A 20,440-nucleotide genomic window follows, 5' to 3' on the forward strand; every position below is an offset into this window, starting at 1 on the left:
ACATTCATTCCAATAGTTTTTTTTTTTAATTGTACAAAAAAAAAAAAAAAAAAAGCTCTGAAGGCCCAGGGCCCCTATTGGGTCTGGGGCCCTGGGCACACGCCCACTTTGCCCATGCGGTAATCCGTCTATGGGCGCGGCGCAACGTATTTCCGCCTTTCCCTCATCAAACTCATCAAATACACAATCCAACAACTCCACAACAACACTCTGGTGGACAAGTTGTGACCTGCACATTCACCACGCTGAGATAATAACACAACGTTACCACACAGAGTTGTTTTAGAGGGAAATGCAGCCAGAACTCCTTTCGGTAACACTTTACTTGAATACGTGTTCATAAGATTGACATAACACTGTTATAACCATCAATGAATACTTATGACAGTTGTCGTTAAGTGTCATTCGGTAAGTTATGTCACTTTTAATGCAAAGTTGACATTATTAGGGCCCGAGCGACGATGTCGGCGAAGGCCCTATTGTTTCTGCTATGTTTATTATTATTATTATTATTATATTCTCCCTAAAATCGCATTTTTGGGGGCTTCAACATGCCCCAAAACGCGTAAATTTTGGCATGCACATCAGGACTGGCGAAAAATTTGATATTTTAAAGTCGTTGGAAATGGGCGTGGCCAAATGGCTAAATAGCGCCCCCTAGAAAATTTCAAAACATCAGCCCCGCCTTTGTGTGTCACCTAGACGCATGAAATTTGGTGGGCTTATAGAACATGGCAAGACACACAAAAAAGCCTCTTATGTCATGGTGAAATCACAACCGGAAGTCGGCCATTTTGATTTGAATTTTTGACCTGTTTGATCTATCTTCTCCTAGGGATTTTGTCCGATTGACTTCAAATTGGCTGGAGACCACCGAGATGCCACTCTGATCAAAAGTTGTGCTCCGCAGGTCTCTAGGTCAAAGGGCGTGGCTTCTGGGGCCTTGAGGATTTTGGCGACTTTTCGTTTGCTCGCCATTTCACCTTCGAACAGCTCTAACGCCCACATACTTTATCCGATCAGCTTCAAACTTGCTAGACATGATGTTGGCTCCGCCCTGAACGCCCCGATATATTAATTTCCTACGTCACTCATAGCGCCCCCCGGTGGTAACAGGAAGTGGCCAGGTTTTACCTTAACGTGTACAGATGGCACATAGTTCACCCCATCAACTTCATTCCACTTCTAAAACATGCAGACTAAGGTGGTGAAGCTACATCATGAACGCTGTGAAGCTACGTGTAATGGCGTCCCTGTGGGGGCGTGGCTATCATTCCTCGCCATGACAATACGTTTGCCCTTTGGATGGCTTTATTGAACTCGTATCAACATGAAAATTGGTACACAGGTCCAGGGTCACGACCTCAACGTTTCTATGTGCTCATAGACGATCTCACTCATTCGCCCCCTAGTGGAAACCGGAAGTGCCATTTTTTGCATCAACATTGTCCGATTTCCACGAAACTTCACATGTGTGATGAGGGGCTGACCCTGAACACACCTGCACGCATCTCATTACTGCCCCCTAGTGGACGAACCTTTAACTGCTCATAACTCCCTCATGCTTTGTCCGATTTCCACGAAACTTCACATGTGTGATGAGGGACTGACCCTGAACACACCTGCACGCATCCCATTACTGCCCCCTAGTGGACGAACCTTTAACTGCTCATAACTCCCTCATGCTTTGTCCGATTTCCACGAAACTTCACATGTGTGATGAGGGACTGACCCTGAACACACCTGCACGCATCCCATTACTGCCCCCTAGTGGACGAACCTTTAACTGCTCATAACTCCCTCATGCTTTGTCCGATTTCCACGAAACTTCACATGTGTGATGAGGGGCTGACCCTGAACACACCTGCACGCATCCCATTACTGCCCCTAGTGGACGAACCTTTAACAGCTCATAACTCCCTCATGCTTTGTCCGATTCCCACGAAACTTCACATGTGTGATGAGGGGCTGACCCTGAACACACCTGCACGCATCTCATTACTGCCCCCTAGTGGACGAACCTTTAACTGCTCATAACTCCCTCATGCTTTGTCCGATTTCCACGAAACTTCACATGTGTGATGAGGGACTGACCCTGAACACACCTGCACGCATCCCATTACTGCCCCCTAGTGGACGAACCTTTAACTGCTCATAACTCCCTCATGCTTTGTCCGATTTCCACGAAACTTCACATGTGTGATGAGGGGCTGACCCTGAACACACCTGCACGCATCCCATTACTGCCCCTAGTGGACAAACCTTTAACAGCTCATAACTCCCTCATGCTTTGTCCGATTTCCAAGAAACTTCACATGTGTGATGAGGGACTGACCCTGAACGCACCTGCACGCATCCCATTACTGCCCCCTGGTGGACGAACCTTTAACTGCTCATAACTCCCTCATGCTTTGTCCGATTTCCACGAAACTTCACATGTGTGATGAGGGACTGACCCTGAACACACCTGCACGCATCCCATTACTGCCCCCTAGTGGACGAACCTTTAACTGCTCATAACTCCCTCATGCTTTGTCCGATTTCCACGAAACTTCACATGTGTGATGAGGGGCTGACCCTGAACACACCTGCACGCATCCCATTACTGCCCCTAGTGGACAAACCTTTAACAGCTCATAACTCCCTCATGCTTTGTCCGATTTCCAAGAAACTTCACATGTGTGATGAGGGACTGACCCTGAACGCACCTGCACGCATCCCATTACTGCCCCCTGGTGGACGAACCTTTAACTGCTCATAACTCCCTCATGCTTTGTCCGATTCACTCCAAACTTCACGCGAGTGATGAGGGGCGGCCCCTGAACGCACCAGACCACATGCGGTGACTGCCCCCTGGTGGATGAACGAAACATTGCATTTTTGGCCTCCTTCCGGGTTTTTTCTCCATTTCTGCTCCGCGCCACGGCCCCGGCGTGCCTCAGGCCCCGCGGCGGCATGGGCGAGCGAGGGCCCGCCATCGCCGCTTGCGGCTTTAATTTGAGATGTTTTTGTTCTGACAACTTGACATAAAGACAATTTAAACTGTCATAGCAGACCTAATTGCCAAACTTTAAAAATTATGTAAAGTTCTCATAACAAGGACATCTCAAATAATGTCAACTTTGCATCAAAAGTGACATAACTTACCGAATGACACTTAACGACAGCTGTCATAAGTATTCATGGATGGTTATGACAGTGTTATGTCAATCCTATGAATACCTATTCAAGTTAAGTGTTACCCTTTCCAGACACGGCTGCTGGGCGGAGGGATTTCAGAAGAGAAAGTAGTTCCGAGTATTTGCTTCATGTGTCGTAATGTTACATAATTATACATGATTATTTCATAGCTGATATACCATCTACTATATATTCTCCAGATGTGTGACAGTCATAGCTGGTTGAACATCTGTTGTTGTCACTCACCACGATCTTGGCGTCCCGGACCGTGTTCTCCGGCACCGTGACCCAGTACTCCTGCTGCTCCCAGTGCGGCGGCTGGTTGTGGACGTTGGTGATGATGACGGTGAGCTCCACGGAGCTGGAGCGGTTCCCCCCGTCCGACGCCACGATCTGCTGGTTGATCCTGGACGTCTGCAAGGAGAACGCTCGCCACTTTAGTTCTTTATTCTTTAAAGGGATAGTTCAACATTTTGGCAAATTGGCCCATCGCCATAATCCCTATAGTCATAGCAGTAGGTTCGTTACCTTTAATTGTCAGTGCATGTTGTATTTCAAGCTTCTCAGCAAACACTATACAGAGGCTCATTATGGGATTTATTGGTTTCCCTCATCAAACTCATCAAATACACAATCCAACAACTCCACAACGCTCTGGTGGACAAGTTGTGACCTGCACATTCACCACGTTATGAGATAATAACACAACGTTACCACACAGAGTTGTTTTAGAGGGAAATTCATGCAAAACCGCTGATGCACGTTGCCTTTAGGGACAGTTTTTCATCAAGCAGTCTCTGCATTTCCCTCTAAAACAACTCTGTCTGGTAACGTTGTGTTATTATCTCATAGTGTGGTGAATGTGCAGGTCACAACTTGTCCACCAGAGCGTTGTGGAGTTGTTGGATTGTGTATTTGATGAGGGAAACCAAGAAATCCCATGAGCCTCCGTAGCGTAGCTCTGAGCAGCTCACGGCTCTGCTCCGCCGTTCTAAAAACAGCTTGCACAAACAATTAAAGGTAACGAACCTACTGCTATGACTATAGGGATTATGGCAATGGGCCAATTTGCCAAAAATGTTGAACTATCCCTTTAAAGTTTGAAGCCAGAACTTAGAGACTGTTTAACATTTTATCATCTTTTTTTTTAATCAGTTAATTAAATATTATATATACTATTAATTAGACTGTTTTTATTTGACAAATATTAAAAAGACAGGATTTGGAACTCTAAATATTAGAGCAGAGAGAAAAAGAAAATGTTAAAATGTTGATCTTGGTTTTGTTCATGAAAAGCAAACAGAGAGAGGGTGGAGAGGTGGGGGATGGGGGGCGAGGGGGGTTTCTGCCTTTACTGAATTATTGACTGAAGTGTCATTTGAAAGATCAGTGGCGGAGAAGAAGAACAGAGAGACGACGACGGCGACGACGGCGACAGAAGAAGGAGAATAAGAAGAGTCAGAGATGTTGGATTTTCAGTTTGACTTTGTACAAAGACAAAAAAAAAAAACACAGAGACAGTCGTCGTGACAACATCAAAGTTTTAACACAACAGTCTGTTTGATGAAACTTTTATAGCTTCTCACAGTGGAAACAACACGACAGCTGCACCTGAGACGTCGCCTCGACCACACGACCTCATGACCTCACTGCTCTGATCAGTTCATTGATCCAACAACATATTGATTTACTGTGTTAGATACTAGGATGATCAATTAAAATACTGTATATAGGCTAAATAGTAAAATATATATATAGTAAAACCCTGAACTCCGTTAGCGCTTTTATCACTTCCTGTTCCCTCGTCAATCAAAGTCGGAAGGTTTTTTGAAAGGGGATTTTACCTCAAATTAGGTCTGTAGTTAACAAAAGCTTAAAGGGATAGTTCAACATTAATAATCCCTATAGTCATAGCAGTAGGTTCGTTACCTTTAATTGTCAGTGCAAGCTATTTTTAGAATGGTGGAGCAGAGCCGTGAGCTGCTCAGAGCTACGCTACGGAGGCTCATGGGATTTTTTTTGGTTTCCCTCATCAAACTCATCAAATACACAATCCAACAACTCCAAAACGCTCTGGTGGACAAGTTGTGACCTGCACATTCACCACGCTATGAGATAATAACACAACGTTACCACACAGAGTTGTTTTAGAGGGAAATACAGAGACTGCTTGATGAAAAACTGTCCCTGAAGGCAACACGCATCAGTGGTTTTGCATTAATTTACCTCGAAAATAACTCTAGCTATTTCCTTAGCCGTGACAAAACACTATAATTGCTGCATTTACATAACAAGCAGGTACATCTTCAAGACAGTGACAGTGACAAGACAATTAGCTAGCTAGCGGCTAGCTGTTTAGCATGCTAATTTTAGATTCAATCCTGCTGATGCAACCGTTGTGTGATGTAATGTATTTGTATTATGCTTGATATTAGTTTTGGTTTCGGTACAGATGGAAATTAGATCCAGAGCTAAATCTGGTGTATTTTCAGCGAATTATTTTGTATATTAATTCTATTCATGGATATGCAGAGTCCCGTTACAAATAAAGGAAATTAAAATGTTTCCTCTAGTATGGTAAGTTGCTAATGCTAATGCTGGCTAACGGCTAAAATCATTTGTTTTTCACTTTGAATGCTTGAAGTTGTTAAAAACTTTGAATACGACAGTATAAGGCATTTTATTTTGCACTGTGGTGTTTTCACATGCCAGAGTTGTTTCCTTTATATAAATAATCTGAATATACTTCCTCCTCATACATAGTTTAAACCCAAAAAAACTAAAAACAAGTGCAATAAGTTAGTGCGAACAATGAGGAAAGGAAAGGAGGTCAGGTCCTTGGACTGATTTTCTAACAAGACAACGGAGAGACGAAACACTAAAATTAATTTGGACCCAAACTCGGTGAGTTCAGAGTAAAAAAGCCAAATCTGCACAGAACTGAGTCCAAGAACAGGAGAAAACCTGAGCAGCTTCCTGTCGTCTGGCAGCCGGCGGAGGAGAAGGGTTTAAAAACAACTTCAGTCGTATCAAACACATTAATTTTTAAAGCACAGCAACATATTTAATGAAGGGAATGTAAACCAGCAGCATACAGCCTGTTCTCCACGTGTCCCGGCCCGTCATTAATGTTTCACTGCGGCGCTGCAACCTCCACCTTTTCTCTCCGTCTACATCCCTTCATCCATTTCTCTCCGTTTTTACTTTGACTTCATGCTATTAAACCTTCAACTGTAGAATTAAACACAATCTGATGGTCACATGAATGTTTTAGAGGCATTAAAACAGATTCTGTCATCCTCTGCTGTCGAGTTAAATAACAATCCAGATTGTTTATACACTTTTTAAATGCATGGTCTCTGATTCTGTATTAGACTGTGTCAATATATCTACAGATTAATGTCATATTAACTAGTTTCTCACAATAACCTGGTCTCAAATTACAGTTAAGATAAAAATGTGTTTCTCGTTCTCCTTTCTATATCCTGAAGGTTTTTACAGAGGTGTTGATATATCATTCACAGCCTCATTTATACAACATTTTATAACGAAAAACATGGAGAAATTAGATTTTTTTTTAGGGCTGGTGACACTATTTTCTCATTTACAGAGTGATAAAAAGAGTTATCCAAAATCCTCCTCTGTAAAAACTTCTGACTCTAATATGTCAACAAAATAAAACAAGAATTTTGAAAGTAGCTTTATCCGTTGTTCAGATTTCTGTTCTGGAAATATATGCAAATTAGCGCATATTTCATTAGATATTGCCTCATTTACATTTTTAACATTAAATTTGACAAAACTTGTAATACAAGAAACATTTGTCTTAATGTCAGTGATAAACTTGGGAAGTTTCATGGTGATATGTGCTAGTTTTTTTTTTTTTTACCCGATTCAGCTGTCAATATATCAGATGAATGTTAACGTTAGCTATCTTTGAACTTCTTATCTATCTAATATGAACTAGTTTCTCACAATAACCTGGTTTCAAATAACAGTTAAGATACATATTAGTTAGTTTCTTACTTTAACCAACCAAGCTTTGCTAGTTTCTCCTTCTAGACTTTAGTCTAAGTTCAGTCCCGTTTGTTTTCACATGTGAAATCAAGAGTTTTAGCTGGAAAAAAAACAATTAAACAATAAAATACATGTTTCCAACACCTCAGTTGGTTCATTTTCAACTTAATCTCCTGATTGTCATTGTCTGAATACAACAATAACCCAATTTCAATGAGAAGATGCCATAAATAAAGCTTCACTATACAACCATTATTAATAAACTAAAGCTTATTGAATGTGACGTCTGCTGCTGTTTGCTAGGTTGAATATAAAATAACGTCCTCTTCTCTCCTCCTATATCTCTGTATGTTTCTTCATCACTTCTCTCCCTGGTGTCGTCGCTGCGTTTCCGTTATTACTTGCAAACGTGTCGTACAGACGGCGAACAACAGAAATGAGATGGAAACCGTCGGAGAAAAAGAAAAAGAAAAGATGAATGATAGGAAAGAAGTTTTAGCATGAAGCTGTGAAGCCCTGAGCTACACACACACATCTTTACACATGAACACAACACATCCTGTGAACATACTGTAAGCACGCACAGAGACAGAGAAACACACCTGAAGCTACAACAACACACACAGACACACACACAGTGAGAGTTTCCTCAGTGGATGAATACCAAACATGTTAGCTGTTATTAAACAGCCGCTCGCTGCCTCCATGTTTATTTATGTATCGAGATTTTATCAACGGAGCGACATGAGAATTGATACAGGCATGAATATATTACATCTGTGTCTGTGTGTGTTGGTGTGTGTGTTCCCGTGCTCCTGTCTTTGTGAGGGCCGCATTTGTATGTTAGACCTTGAGATGTATTTACAACATCATGTTTTTTTTTTTCTTTTTTTCTTTGGGAAAAGTTTTAGAAACGTGGATGTTTGGGAAAATGAGGACGTTTTTGGAAAGGGACAACGTATCGGAAAGGTGATGACGTTGTAAGATAGTGAAGACATGGAGAAACATGGAGACATTTGATTTTTTTTAGGGCTGGTGACAGTATTTTCTCATTTACAGAGTGATAAAAAGAGATATCCAAAATCCTCCTCTGAAAAAACTAAAGACTCTAATATGTCAACAAAATAAAACAAGAATTTTGAAAGTAGCTTTATCCATTGTTCAGATTTCAGTTCTGGAAATGTATGCAAATGTGTGCATATTTAACTAGATATTGCCTCATTTACACATTTAAACATTACATTTGCCAAAACTTGTAATACAAAAAATAACTGTCTTATGTGAGTGATAAACTTGGGAAGTTTCATGGTGATACCTGTTAGTTAAATTGTTTTACCCTATTCACCTGTAGTGTCCCCATTAAAAAAGAACTCTCTCTTTAGGAGAGTTAAATGAAATTTGGATAAAGTGAAAATTAGGACATTCTGAGAAGGGAGGGCATGCTGTGGAATTAATAACATGTCTGAGAATTTATCTATTTATAATTATTTTTTTTTAAATAAAGACATTTTTGGAAAGAGAGGACATTTAGGAAAGTGACAATATATAATGACAATATAACACTGACTGCAGAAAGTGAGGATGTCTTTGCCAATGCTTCAAAAACAGGGACACTTTGGGAGAGTGAATTTGAAAAATTGGAGACAGGAATTAAAAAACAAAACAAAAAACAAAGACATTTTGAAAAAGTAGAGGAAAGTGCGGACGTTTTTTAAAGGGCCAACATATCAGATAAGTGAGGACATTTTAAATCAGTGAACGATGAGGCATTTCAGGACAGAGTGGACATGTTTCGAAAGTAATAACATGTCTGAGAGGTGAAGACATTTTGAAAAGTGAAGATAATTTAGAAAGTAAAAACAGATTTTAAAAAGTGAGGACATTTTTCAAACCGTGTGGACGTTGTGGACAGTGAGAGTGGACATCTTAGAAAATGAATGAAAATCAAAATGTGTACAGGTATCAGAACGGTCTCTGACCTGAGAGATGGGGTGGTTGACGTAGATCCAGCCGGTGCCGGGGTTGATGTGCAGATACGCCGGCTTCTGATTGGACAGCGAGTAGGCGATTGCCGCGTTGCTCCCCTGGTCGTCGTCGTGCGCCGCCGCTCGCAGGAAACTAGTTCCCACCGGAGTGTCCTCACGCAGGAAGTCTGAGAGGGACCAGAAGTACTACACTGTTACCTTCACTACTACTGCTACTGGTACTACAGGTACTGGTACTACTGCTGTAGTACTTCTAATGCTGTTATTATTGTTACTTGTATTGATGTACTACTACAACTGTCGGGAAGGTTCGGATCGAGAGCAGCATTCATTTACAAGTTTAATCTGCACCAATTACACTTTTTCTAAATATACTGTATGTATGCCCCGGCCACAGACTGTATAGTTATACCGGCTCTTCCCTTAAGTTGGCTGAGTCATCGGACCGGGCCGAACACGACCGGACACACCGGGTTCAGATCAAAAACATTTCTAACTCGGATCAGACCATGGGCTTCTTCTTTCTTTCTTTCATTTTTTGTTTGTTTTCGTGGATAAAAAGATGAATGACCAGAGGGGAGGATATCGAAAGCAAATCCCCCCCGGCAAATCGCACCGTGGCACTGCCCGTGAGAGAGAAGGCTACCTTAGTGAGTGACCCAGCGCGCTGTCTCGGTGCTGAGTGAAATATGAATGACAGAACGTGTCACTGCTCGTGAGAGAGACAGAGAGAGAAAGAGACAGAGAGAGAGATGGTCAGGGACGGCGCTGCGTGAGAAGATTTGCATTTACACGCCGCCGCGCTGCCGACAACAGGAGAACCGGCTATGCCCGCGCACATGTTCATCAATCAATCAATCAATCAAATTTTATTTATATAGCACCTTTCAAAGCAAACAGATGCCGTTCAAAGTGCTTTACGTTTTGACTGAACAAATAGGAGGTAAAACAAGAAAAGCAAGGAGACTAAAGCACGAAGATTAAAAACAACAAGAAAAAAATAACAGCCTCAAACAACAATACAATTTTACAAAACAAAGAGTATAAAACTGTAAAATAGAATAAAATCACTGTGAGACTATAGCATAAAAGCCAGATTAAAAAGATGGGTTTTTAGCCTACGTTTAAAAGTGTCAATGTTTGTAACTCCTCTCAGATCCTCTGGCAGGCTGTTCCACAGCTTTGGGGCATAGTGGCTGAAAGCAGCATCACCAAATGTTTTGGTTCTGCTCTGAGGGACAGTTAAAAGAAAGGAGCCAGAGGATCTGAGGGGCCTTCCTGGTTTATACAATAAAAGCATCTCTGAGATATAATCTGGTGTAAGTCCATGGAGTGCTTTAAAAACTAATAAGAGAACTTTAAAATCAATACGGAAACTAACAGGCAGCCAGTGTAAAGACTTTAAAATTGGCGTGATGTGTGCTCTCCTTCTGGTCTGAGTGAGGACTCGTGCTGCAGAGTTTTGAATCAATTGCAGCTTGTTTACTGCATTCTTGGGTAGACCAGAGAGGAGAGCGTTGCAGTAGTCTAGCCTGCTAGTTATAAAAGCATGCATTAGTCTCTCTGTGTTGCTCCGAGAGAGAAACGGCCTCACTTTAGAGATGTTTTTTAAATGATAAAATGCTGCTTTTGTGACAGAGCGTATATGTGGTTTAAAATTAAAATCTGAATCAAATGTCACTCCTAGATTTCTTGCCTCATGACTTGGGTTTAGACCAAGCTTGTTTAGGTGAGAGGCCAGTTTCTCTCTCTGAGTTTTTGGGCCAATGATTAGCATAATCCAGAATAACATCAATGGATTACAGTAATGATGTAAAAGCCAAGATGATTTAATACAGTAGCTACCACCAATTGATCATTTAATTTTTTTAATTTAATTTTTACCAGAGTTCACCACGGGCCTTTTTTGGCCACGGGCCCTAATGCAACCGTATTATTAATGGTACTTTCGCCACTCTCTCTCTCAGACACAGACACAGAGACCTCCTGCCGTGAACGGAGGTTTGAATCCCGGTTTTCCGTGAAGCTGCTGCTGCTACACGGTGTTGTGGTGTTGTGTGGTTGTGATGCTGAGCACTAAGCAGATATTATAATAACGTTGTGTGGCGTCAGCACCGTGTCACCTCCTTTTGTCATTTCTCTGCAAAGTCAACAGATGCAAGTTTTTTTAAATTTATGAATATAACCTCCAATAATGCTGACGGCGACGTGTCAGCGCCGATCACAACACACAGACAAGGAGCAGGAGGAGGAGGAGGAGGAGCTGCTACATCTCCCTCTGTAATACTGCATTTCCAGCATTATGTCAATAATAATGTGTGTGTGTGTGTGTGACATGTGCGCGGGACTCGAACAGGCGCGTCCGATCCTGCTGAGTCTGATGTGTGTCACGGAGAAACAAACACGGGATCCTCCTGCCTCCTCCGATCCATCTACAGACGGAGGAGGAGGAGGAGGAGGAGGAGGAGGAGGAGGAGGAGGAGGAAGATGAACTTTATTTCTTCTGTTGATGCAACAAAATCTCTGTTTCTTTTTTTCTTTTTTTTAAACTGCTGCTGTTTATCTGACCAAACAACCACGGGAGGAAAACCACAGTTCATAACCAGATTTTCACATCATCTGCTATAAATCTTACATTTATATAATTAACGAGGTCACTATAATTAAAAATCATCAATGAGCAGGTCAGAATGACCTTTATTTTGAAATTCTGTACTAAAAACTAAAAAAAGTTCACATTTCCTTTAAATTAAGGGGATTTTTTTGCTCATGTATTAAAGGGATAGTTCACCCAAAATTCAAATTTCACTCATTATCTCCTCCCCCTCGTGTCAACTAAGGGCTGGGAGAAGTTTCAGAGTCCTCCGTGGCTTCTCTGAGCTACAGCGGGGCTCCGTGCAGCACTGCATGTCCATATGACGGTTGAGAACGGAGCTCACTTTTCTTCGTCCAAAAAGACACACTAAAAAACATCCAAATACCTCCATGCTGCTCGTCTGTAATGTCCCTCTTGTATTGAAGCCCTAACATGAGAAATTGTTCCGAAAAAAATTAAATAAGTCTATGTTTCAAGCTTGTTTGTAGCGGAAGCTTCTCTTCGTCCAAATCTCGCGTTGGGGCTTCAATACAAGAGGGACATTACAGACGAGCAGCATGGAGGTATTTGGATGTTTTTTGGTGTGTCTTTTTGGACGAAGAAAAGTGAGCTCCGTTCTCAACCGTCATATGGACATGCAGTGCTGCGCCGAGCCCCGCTGAAATTAAAATTTTGGGTGAACTATCCCTTTAAATTAAGGGGACTTTTGTGCTTTTTTCACCAGTGTTTAGATGTGACGTGTTTTTAATTTCACATTTGGTCCTAAAATCAACACATCCATAACTTCTCCGACTCCCTGATTGATTTTAAAACCGATAAATGACCTCACATCCCGTTTTAAATCTCAGATCTCTTATCAATTATATAATATAATATAATATAATAACACATTTCTGCCTCACAGCCTTTGGTAATATTTGATATTAACTATATTTATTAAATGTTATTCCATCATATTTTATCATTCTCTTTTATGTGATGTAATATACAATATAAATAACGTTTTCATTGCTTTACTCATTTATACTTATTAACATATATTTTATGGTGCGTCCAGTTGTTCTGAGCGGCTACAACATACAGTATATCTTGGTTTAATCAACATTTCTCTCTTTAATTAGATTTTGTTTTGGAGTTTTAATTGATCACAGATGATGAAGCGCTTCTTAAATCACGAGGACAGAAACAGATGGAAGAGGAAAACGCAGAAACACAAACTGTTTTTGTTTTTTTCATTTCAGGCTGCTGTAGATTTTCCTGTGTATGTTTGTGTTTGTGTTCTCTCTGCGACATGTGAATCTGCTTCATCACGTTTTTTGCAGCAGAAAATAATGAGGTGAAGTTTTTCCCAAAAACTAAAAAATATATATATATATATATTCAGGAAACATTTTGGTTTCATTTGGATTTGGTTCTAATATTGATTCTAATGTTTGTTGATCGAGGCCGTGAGATAAACACCGAGTTTCCAGATCGCTTCCTCTGTTTGTGCAGGAAAACCACACACACACACACACACACACACACACACACACACACACACACAGAGTGGTAAATGAATGCATGTCCCAGAAACATCCAATCTGCCTGTTAAATAGTTAATGAGCCGCTCTGTGTGCTGCTCTAATCTGACGAGGAGAACTTCTGACACGACGCTTATCAAAACATATTTGCACACATAGTAAACAGACCGGGGCCCCCGGGGGCCACGCGGGGCGCTGCATCGTCTTCCATCGGCCCGGAGAGCTTTCTAAGGATTACAGCAGGACCACGACGACGACGACAACGACGATGTAGCCGCGGCAACAGCAGCAGCAGAGAGACAGTGGAGACAAACAATCAAACAAACAGAGACAGAGATTCTGCTCACCTGTTACCGAGGAGGAGGAGGAAGGAAGGAGGAAGGAGGAGGAGGAGGAGGAAGAGGGGGAGGAGGAAGAGGAGGAGGAGGAGGAAGAGGAGGAGGAGGAGGGAGGAAAAGCAGGAGGATGAGGAGGAGGAGGGAGGAAGAGGAGGAGGAAGAGGAGGAGGAGGAGGAGGAGGAGGAGGGAGGAAAAGGAGGAGGATGAGGAGGAGGAGGGAGGAAGAGGAGGAGGAGGAGGGAGGAAGAAGAAGGAGGAGGAGGGAGGAGGAGGAAGAGGAGGAGGAGGAAGAGGAGGAAGATGAGGAGGAGGAGGAGGAGGAGGGAGGAGGAGGAAGAGGAGGAGGAGGAGGAAGGAGGAGGAGGAGGGAGGAGGAGGAAGAGGAGGAGGAGGAAGAGGAGAAGGAGGAGGAAGAGGAAGGAGGAAGAGGAGGAGGAGGAGGAGGAAGGAGGAGGAGGAGGAGGGAGGAAGAAGGAGGAGGAGGAGGGAGGAGGAGGAAGAGGAGGAGGAGGAGGAAGAGGAGGAGGGAGGAGGAGGAAGAGGAGGAAGAGGAGAAGGAGGAGGAAGAGGAAGGAGGAAGAGGAGGAAGGAGGAGGAGGAGGAAGAGGAGGAGGAAGGAGGAGGAGGAAGAGGAGGGGGAGGGAGGAGGAGGAAGAGGAGGAGGAGGGAGGAAGAGGAGGAGGAGGAAGAGTAGGAGGAGGAGGGAGGAGGAAGAGGAGGAGGAGGAGGAGGAGGAAGGAGGAGAGTGTAACAGGTATAGTAGTACACTGCAAAATCTCAACATCTTTCCATTAATATTTGTCTTATTTCTTGTCAAAATGTCTCATTTCTAGTCAAAACTAATCTCTTTCCACTTAAAATGAGACTCATCACCTAAAAATGAACTTGTTTTCAGATCATTTTCACTTGTTTCAAACTAATTTTCACTTGAAATCAGTAGAAAAATCTGCCAGTGAAAGGAAGTTTTTTGTGCTTCTAATAAGAAAATGAAACTTGCTCCACTATCAGATTTTTCTACTTATTTCAAGTGAAAATCTGCTTGAAAGGAGTAAAAAGTGTCTAAAAACAAGATACTTTTTAATGTGATGAGTCTTATTTTTATTTGAATAAAATGAGATTTGTTTTGACTAGAAGACAAATATTCTTGGTAAGAGTTTGAGTTTTTGCAGTGCAGCAGTAGTAGTAGTACTGTACCAGGTGTAGTGTTCATAGCAGTACTACAAGTTGCAGTAATGCTCGTAGAAATTATAGCAGTAATAGTATTAACAGTAGTCGCAGTAGTGCTACTGCAGTAGTACTCACACTGGTAGCGGCTGTTCTCGAACTTGGGGTCGTTGTCGTTCTGGTCTGTTATCACCACGGTGACCTGACAGATGCCGATGAGCGGCTCCTCGGCCTGGTCGGTCGCCGTCACCGACACCGTGAACTCCCGCTGACGCTCGCGGTCGAAACTCGTCGCCGTGGTGATCACACCTGGAGGAGGAGGAGGAGGAGGAGGAGGAGAAACAACAGGTTACTACCGCGTTACCACGGAAACACACACTGTTGCTACGTTTTTCTCACCGGTGTTTTTACAACAGTAGTACGGTGTTGTTTTTCTCACCGGTGTTGTGTTTACGGTGTTTTGACAACAGTAGTACGGTGTTGTTTTTCTCACCGGTGTTTTTACAACAGTAGTAAGGAGTTGTTTTTCTCACCGGTGTTTTGACAACAGTAGTACGGTGTTGTTTTTCTCACCGGTGTTGTGTTTACGGTGTTTTTACAACAGTAGTACGGTGTTGTTTTTCTCACCGGTGTTGTGTTTACGGTGTTTTTACAACAGTAGTACGGTGTTGTTTTTCTCACCGGTGTTGTGTTTACGGTGTTTTTACAACAGTAGTACGGTGTTGTTTTTCTCACCGGTGTCTTTACAACAGTAGTAAGGTGTTGTTTTTCTCACCGGTGTTGTGTTTACGGTGTTTTTACAACAGTAGTAAGGTGTTGTTTTTCTCACCGGTGTTGTGTTTACGGTGTTTTTACAACAGTAGTATGGTGTCGTTTTTCTCACCGGTGTTTTTACAACAGTAGTAAGGTGTTGTTTTTCTCACCGGTGTTGTGTTTACGGTGTTTTTACAACAGTAGTAAGGTGTTGTTTTTCTCACCGGTGTCTTTACAACAGTAGTATGGTGTTGTTTTTCTCACCGGTGTCTTTACAACAGTAGTAAGGTGTCGTTTTTCTCACCGGTGTTTTTACAACAGTAGTACGGTGTTGTTTTTCTCACCGGTGTTGTGTTTATGGTGTTTTTACAACAGTAGTACGGTGTTGTTTTTCTCATCAGTGTTTTTACAACAGTAGTAAGGAGTTGTTTTTCTCACCGGTGTTTTGACAACAGTAGTACGGTGTTGTTTTTCTCACCGGTGTTGTGTTTACGGTGTTTTTACAACAGTAGTACGGTGTTGTTTTTCTCACCGGTGTTGTGTTTATGGTGTTTTTACAACAGTAGTACGGTGTTGTTTTTCTCATCAGTGTTTTTACAACAGTAGTACGGTGTTGTTTTTCTCACCGGTGTTGTGTTTACGGTGTTTTTACAACAGTAGTATGGTGTTGTTTTTCTCACCGGTGTCTTTTCAACAGTAGTAAGGTGTCGTTTTTCTCACCGGTGTTTTTACAACAGTAGTACGGTGTTGTTTTTCTCACCGGTGTTGTGTTTACGGTGTTTTGACAACAGTAGTACGGTGTTGTTTTTCTCACCGGTGTTTTTACAACAGTAGTAAGGAGTTGTTTTTCTCACCGGTGTCTTTACAACAGTAGTACGGTGTTGTTTTTCTCACCAGTGTTTTTACAACAGTAGTACGGTGTTGTTTTTCTCACCGGTGTTTTTACAACAGTAGTACGGTGTTGTTTTTCTCACCGGTGTTTTTACAACAGTAGTGCGGTGTTGTTTACGGTGTTGTTTTTCTCACCGGTGTTTTTACAACAGTAGTACGGTGTTGTTTTTCTCACCGGTGTTGTGTTTATGGTGTTTTTACAACAGTAGTGTGGTGTTGTTTTTCTCACCGATGTTTTTACAACAGTAGTACGGTGTTGTTTTTCTCACCGGTGTTTTTACAACAGTAGTGCGGTGTTGTTTACGGTGTTGTTTTTCTCACCGGTGTTTTTACAACAGTAGTACGGCGTTGTTTTTCTCACCGGTGTTGTGTTTATGGTGTTTTTACAACAGTAGTGCGGTGTTGTTTTTCTCACCGGTGTTGTGTTTATGGTGTTTTTACAACAGTAGTGCGGTGTTGTTTTTCTCACCGGTGTTGTGTTTATGGTGTTTTTACAACAGTAGTGCGGTGTTGTTTTTCTCACCGGTGTCGGGGTCGATGTCGAACCCCGATGACACGCCGTCTCGGTGCATGATGCCGTACTTGACGTCTCCGTTGACGCCCATGTCGGCGTCGTGGGCCTGGACACGGAGGACGAACGTCCCCGGGGGCTGGTTCTCCAGGACAGCGGCGTTCAGACTGTAGTTCTGACACTGAGAGGAGAAGGTCAGAGGTCAGAACACACACATACACACACATTTATACACACACACAGACACACACACTGACCTCGTAGAAGACGGGTTTGTTGTTGTTGATGTCGTTGATTCCTACGATGACCTGTGTGGAGCTGCTCAGAGGGAACGGACCGCCAGACGCGTTGTCGTCTGTGGCCGTGATGTTGAGGACGTACTGAGGCCCCCGCAGCCTGGGGGCGGGGCTACGGCGCAGCTTGATGATGCCTACACACACACACACACACACACACACGAGTCAGTTCAGACTTCATCGTATACATTAAAGGGATAAGTTCAACATTTTGTCAAATTGGCCCATTGCCATAATAGTCGTAGCAGTAGGTTCGTTACCTTTAATTGTCGGTGCAAGCTATTTTTAGAACGGCGGAGCAGAGCCGTGAGCTGCTCAGAGCTACGCTACGGAGGCTCATTATGGGATTTCTTGGTTTCCCTCATCAAACTCATCAAATACACAATTCAACAACTCCACAACGCTCTGGTGGACAAGTTGTGAGCTGCACATTCACCACGCTATGAGATAATAACACAACGTTACCACACAGAGTTGTTTTAGAGGGAAATTCATGCAAAACTGCTGATGCGCGTTCGCGTCGGGGACAGGTTTTCATCAAGCAGTCTCTGTATTCCCTCTAAATCAAATCTGTCTAGGAAGTAGTAAGTAAGTAAATTTAATTTATATAGCACTTTTCATAGATAAAATCACAAAGTGCTTTACAACAAGGATAAAATGCAATAAATACAGTACAGTATTGGTAATGCTCTGTTATTATCTCATAGCGTGGTGAATGCAGGTCACAACTTGTCCACCAGAGCGTTGTGGAGTTGTTGGATTGTGTATTTGATGAGTTTGATGAGGGAAACCAAGAAATCCCATAATGAGCCTCTGTAGTGTAGCTCTGAGCAGCTCACGGCTCTGCTCCACCGTTCTAAAAATAGCTTGCACCGACAATTAAAGGTAACAAACGTACTGCTATGACTATAGCGATTATGGCAATTGGCCAATTTTCCAAAATGTTGAACTATCCCTTTAAGTGTATAAATGTGCATCTGTAAACACAACAACACTATCTGACAGGAGTGTGTTGTTGGTGCAGGTCGTGGGTTTCGCAGCGTTTCTAAAAAAAAAAAAAAAGAACCAAAAAAAAGAAAAATCGACTCCACAAGTTTAAATTAGTTTTATGTTTACAGGCGTCTGAAAGTTTGTGCAGCTGCAGCCAGAGGACACAGTGTGTGTTTACTCCACTGTAAACACACTGAGACGGTTGGTTCAGCTCATAAAGAGAAGAAACAGCCGAGAGCTGCTCAACACAACGAGGCGTTCTCACAGTCACACACAGGAATTATAGGAAATATGGATGAAGAATATTAAAGCTCCATACTGTAGGTAGATGTTTGTGTTAAAGCTCCATACAGTATAAAGGTAGATGTTTGTATTAAAGCTCCATACAGTATAAAGGTAGATGTTTGTATTAAAGCTCCATACAGTATAAAGGTAGATGTTTGTATTAAAGCTCCATACAGTATAAAGGTAGATGTTTGTATTAAAGCTCCATACAGTATAAAGGTAGATGTTTGTATTAAAGCTCCATACAGTATAAAGGCAGATGTTTGTGTTAAAGCTCCATACAGTATAAAGGTAGATGTTTGTGTTAAAGCTCCATACAGTATAAAGGTAGATGTTTGTATTAAAGCTCCATACAGTATAAAGGTAGATGTTTGTATTAAAGCTCCATACAGTATAAAGGCAGATGTTTGTGTTAAAGCTCCATACAGTATAAAGGTAGATGTCCATGTGTAGTGTGATTATAAAGCAGCTCTAGGTTCTATATTAATACTGTGAAAGTATCAAAGCCTCAGTCCACAGAGAAATGCACACAGCCTGTATTCAGAAACTGAGCCTTAAAACCAGCCGTCAGGACTTCCTGTCACTTTGTGATGTCACAACTAAGCCCCGCCCCCTCACCACCACCTGGACGACACCATCCAACAACAACTTTGCAGGATTTTTGGTTTCTCTGAGTGTTTTATTCTGAAATCTTCTCTTTTTTTTAATATTGGATAACTTTAGGAAACAGTCAGCAATCAGAAGAGAGACTCAGAGCCTCCTCCTCCTCTCTTCTGATTGGCTGACACCGACCTGTTGTTATTAGAGCTCCAGAGAGAAGCTGAAAGAGAGAGAGAGGAGATGGAAAACTAACTACACTGAGATGTTTTTTTTTTAGATCTTCTCATGGATCAACCCTTCAAAATAAAAGACAGAAAAAGAAGATGTCGTGGGTCTGAACACAACGTTTCTTCTCTGTGGGTCGTCGGCTCCAAAAAGAAAAACCTCACATGCATTCGCTCGCTCTCTCGCTCCATCGCTGCGGCTCGTCGGGACCTAAAACAAATGTCATATTTTTCTGTGCTAACAATCAGGTCCACATTAACATAACAGAGCAGCGGAGCAAACAAACAAACAAACAGACAAATAAGCAGCTTTGGTAGCAACATGAATAAAGACACGGCGGCTGGGAGGGAGCGAACACATCTACATGAAAATACTTCACAACGCTTTGAAGTGACAAAGCAGAACAGCCGCGCAAGCCAAAGGCCATCTGCTCTGTGTGTGTGTGTGTGTGTGTGTGTGTGTGTGTGTGTGTGTGTGTGTGTGTGTGTGTGTGTGTGTGAGAGAGGGAGAGAGGGACTTAATATATCATTTATGTGCAAATGTTCATGTTTATATCTGTGCATGTGCATGTGTGTGTGTGTGTGTGTGTGTGTGTGGTAACGCAGTGGAGCAGTGCATGTTGGGTGACAGAGGCTTAGGCATTCACACACACACACACACACACACATGCACAAACACAAACACACACACGCACATAGATAAACATGCAAAACATGACTGCACATCACAATACTGCACATGAAGTTTATCTTCAAAAAGGATGTTTCTCACTGTGTGTGTGTGTGTGTGTGTGTGTGTGAGCTGTAGCGATTATAATTGTGTGTGTGTGTTCATGTTTTTATTTATGCACATTTGGCTATTTGTGTATTTGTGTGTACGTATGTGTGTGTGTTCCAGGGGGTTCACTGGCCTTGTTAAAGCTACCGAGCTTTATCCCCAAATACTTGTTACCACAGCAACAACCATTCCACTGTGTGTGTGTGTGTGTGTGTGTGTGTGCGTCAGTGATCACAACCACTGGTGACACAGAGTTGTGTTGACTTAATGATCAGTCGACTCGTCTCAGCGCCGTCTGGGGTTGAGTT

At 42.3% G+C, this 20,440-nt stretch overlaps 1 protein-coding gene across 1 annotated transcript in view; it reads right to left on the reverse strand.

Moving 5' to 3' along the window:
* The window catches only part of LOC310999144 (putative neural-cadherin 2), a gene marked incomplete at both ends in the record, with an annotated part of 170,378 nt that overhangs the window by 52,271 nt on the left and 97,667 nt on the right, over positions 1-20,440 (reverse strand). Inside the window, 5 exons of the mRNA XM_083989468.1 lie at positions 3,427-3,594; positions 9,177-9,349; positions 14,943-15,113; positions 16,972-17,140; positions 17,217-17,389. Coding sequence (XP_083845594.1) covers positions 3,427-3,594; positions 9,177-9,349; positions 14,943-15,113; positions 16,972-17,140; positions 17,217-17,389 — 854 coding nt within the window. The remainder of the gene's footprint in view (positions 1-3,426; positions 3,595-9,176; positions 9,350-14,942; positions 15,114-16,971; positions 17,141-17,216; positions 17,390-20,440) is intronic.

The sequence above is a fragment of the Trachurus trachurus genome (assembly GCF_905171665.1).
Source record: "Trachurus trachurus genome assembly, chromosome: 16".
Lineage (NCBI taxonomy): Eukaryota > Metazoa > Chordata > Actinopteri > Carangiformes > Carangidae > Trachurus > Trachurus trachurus.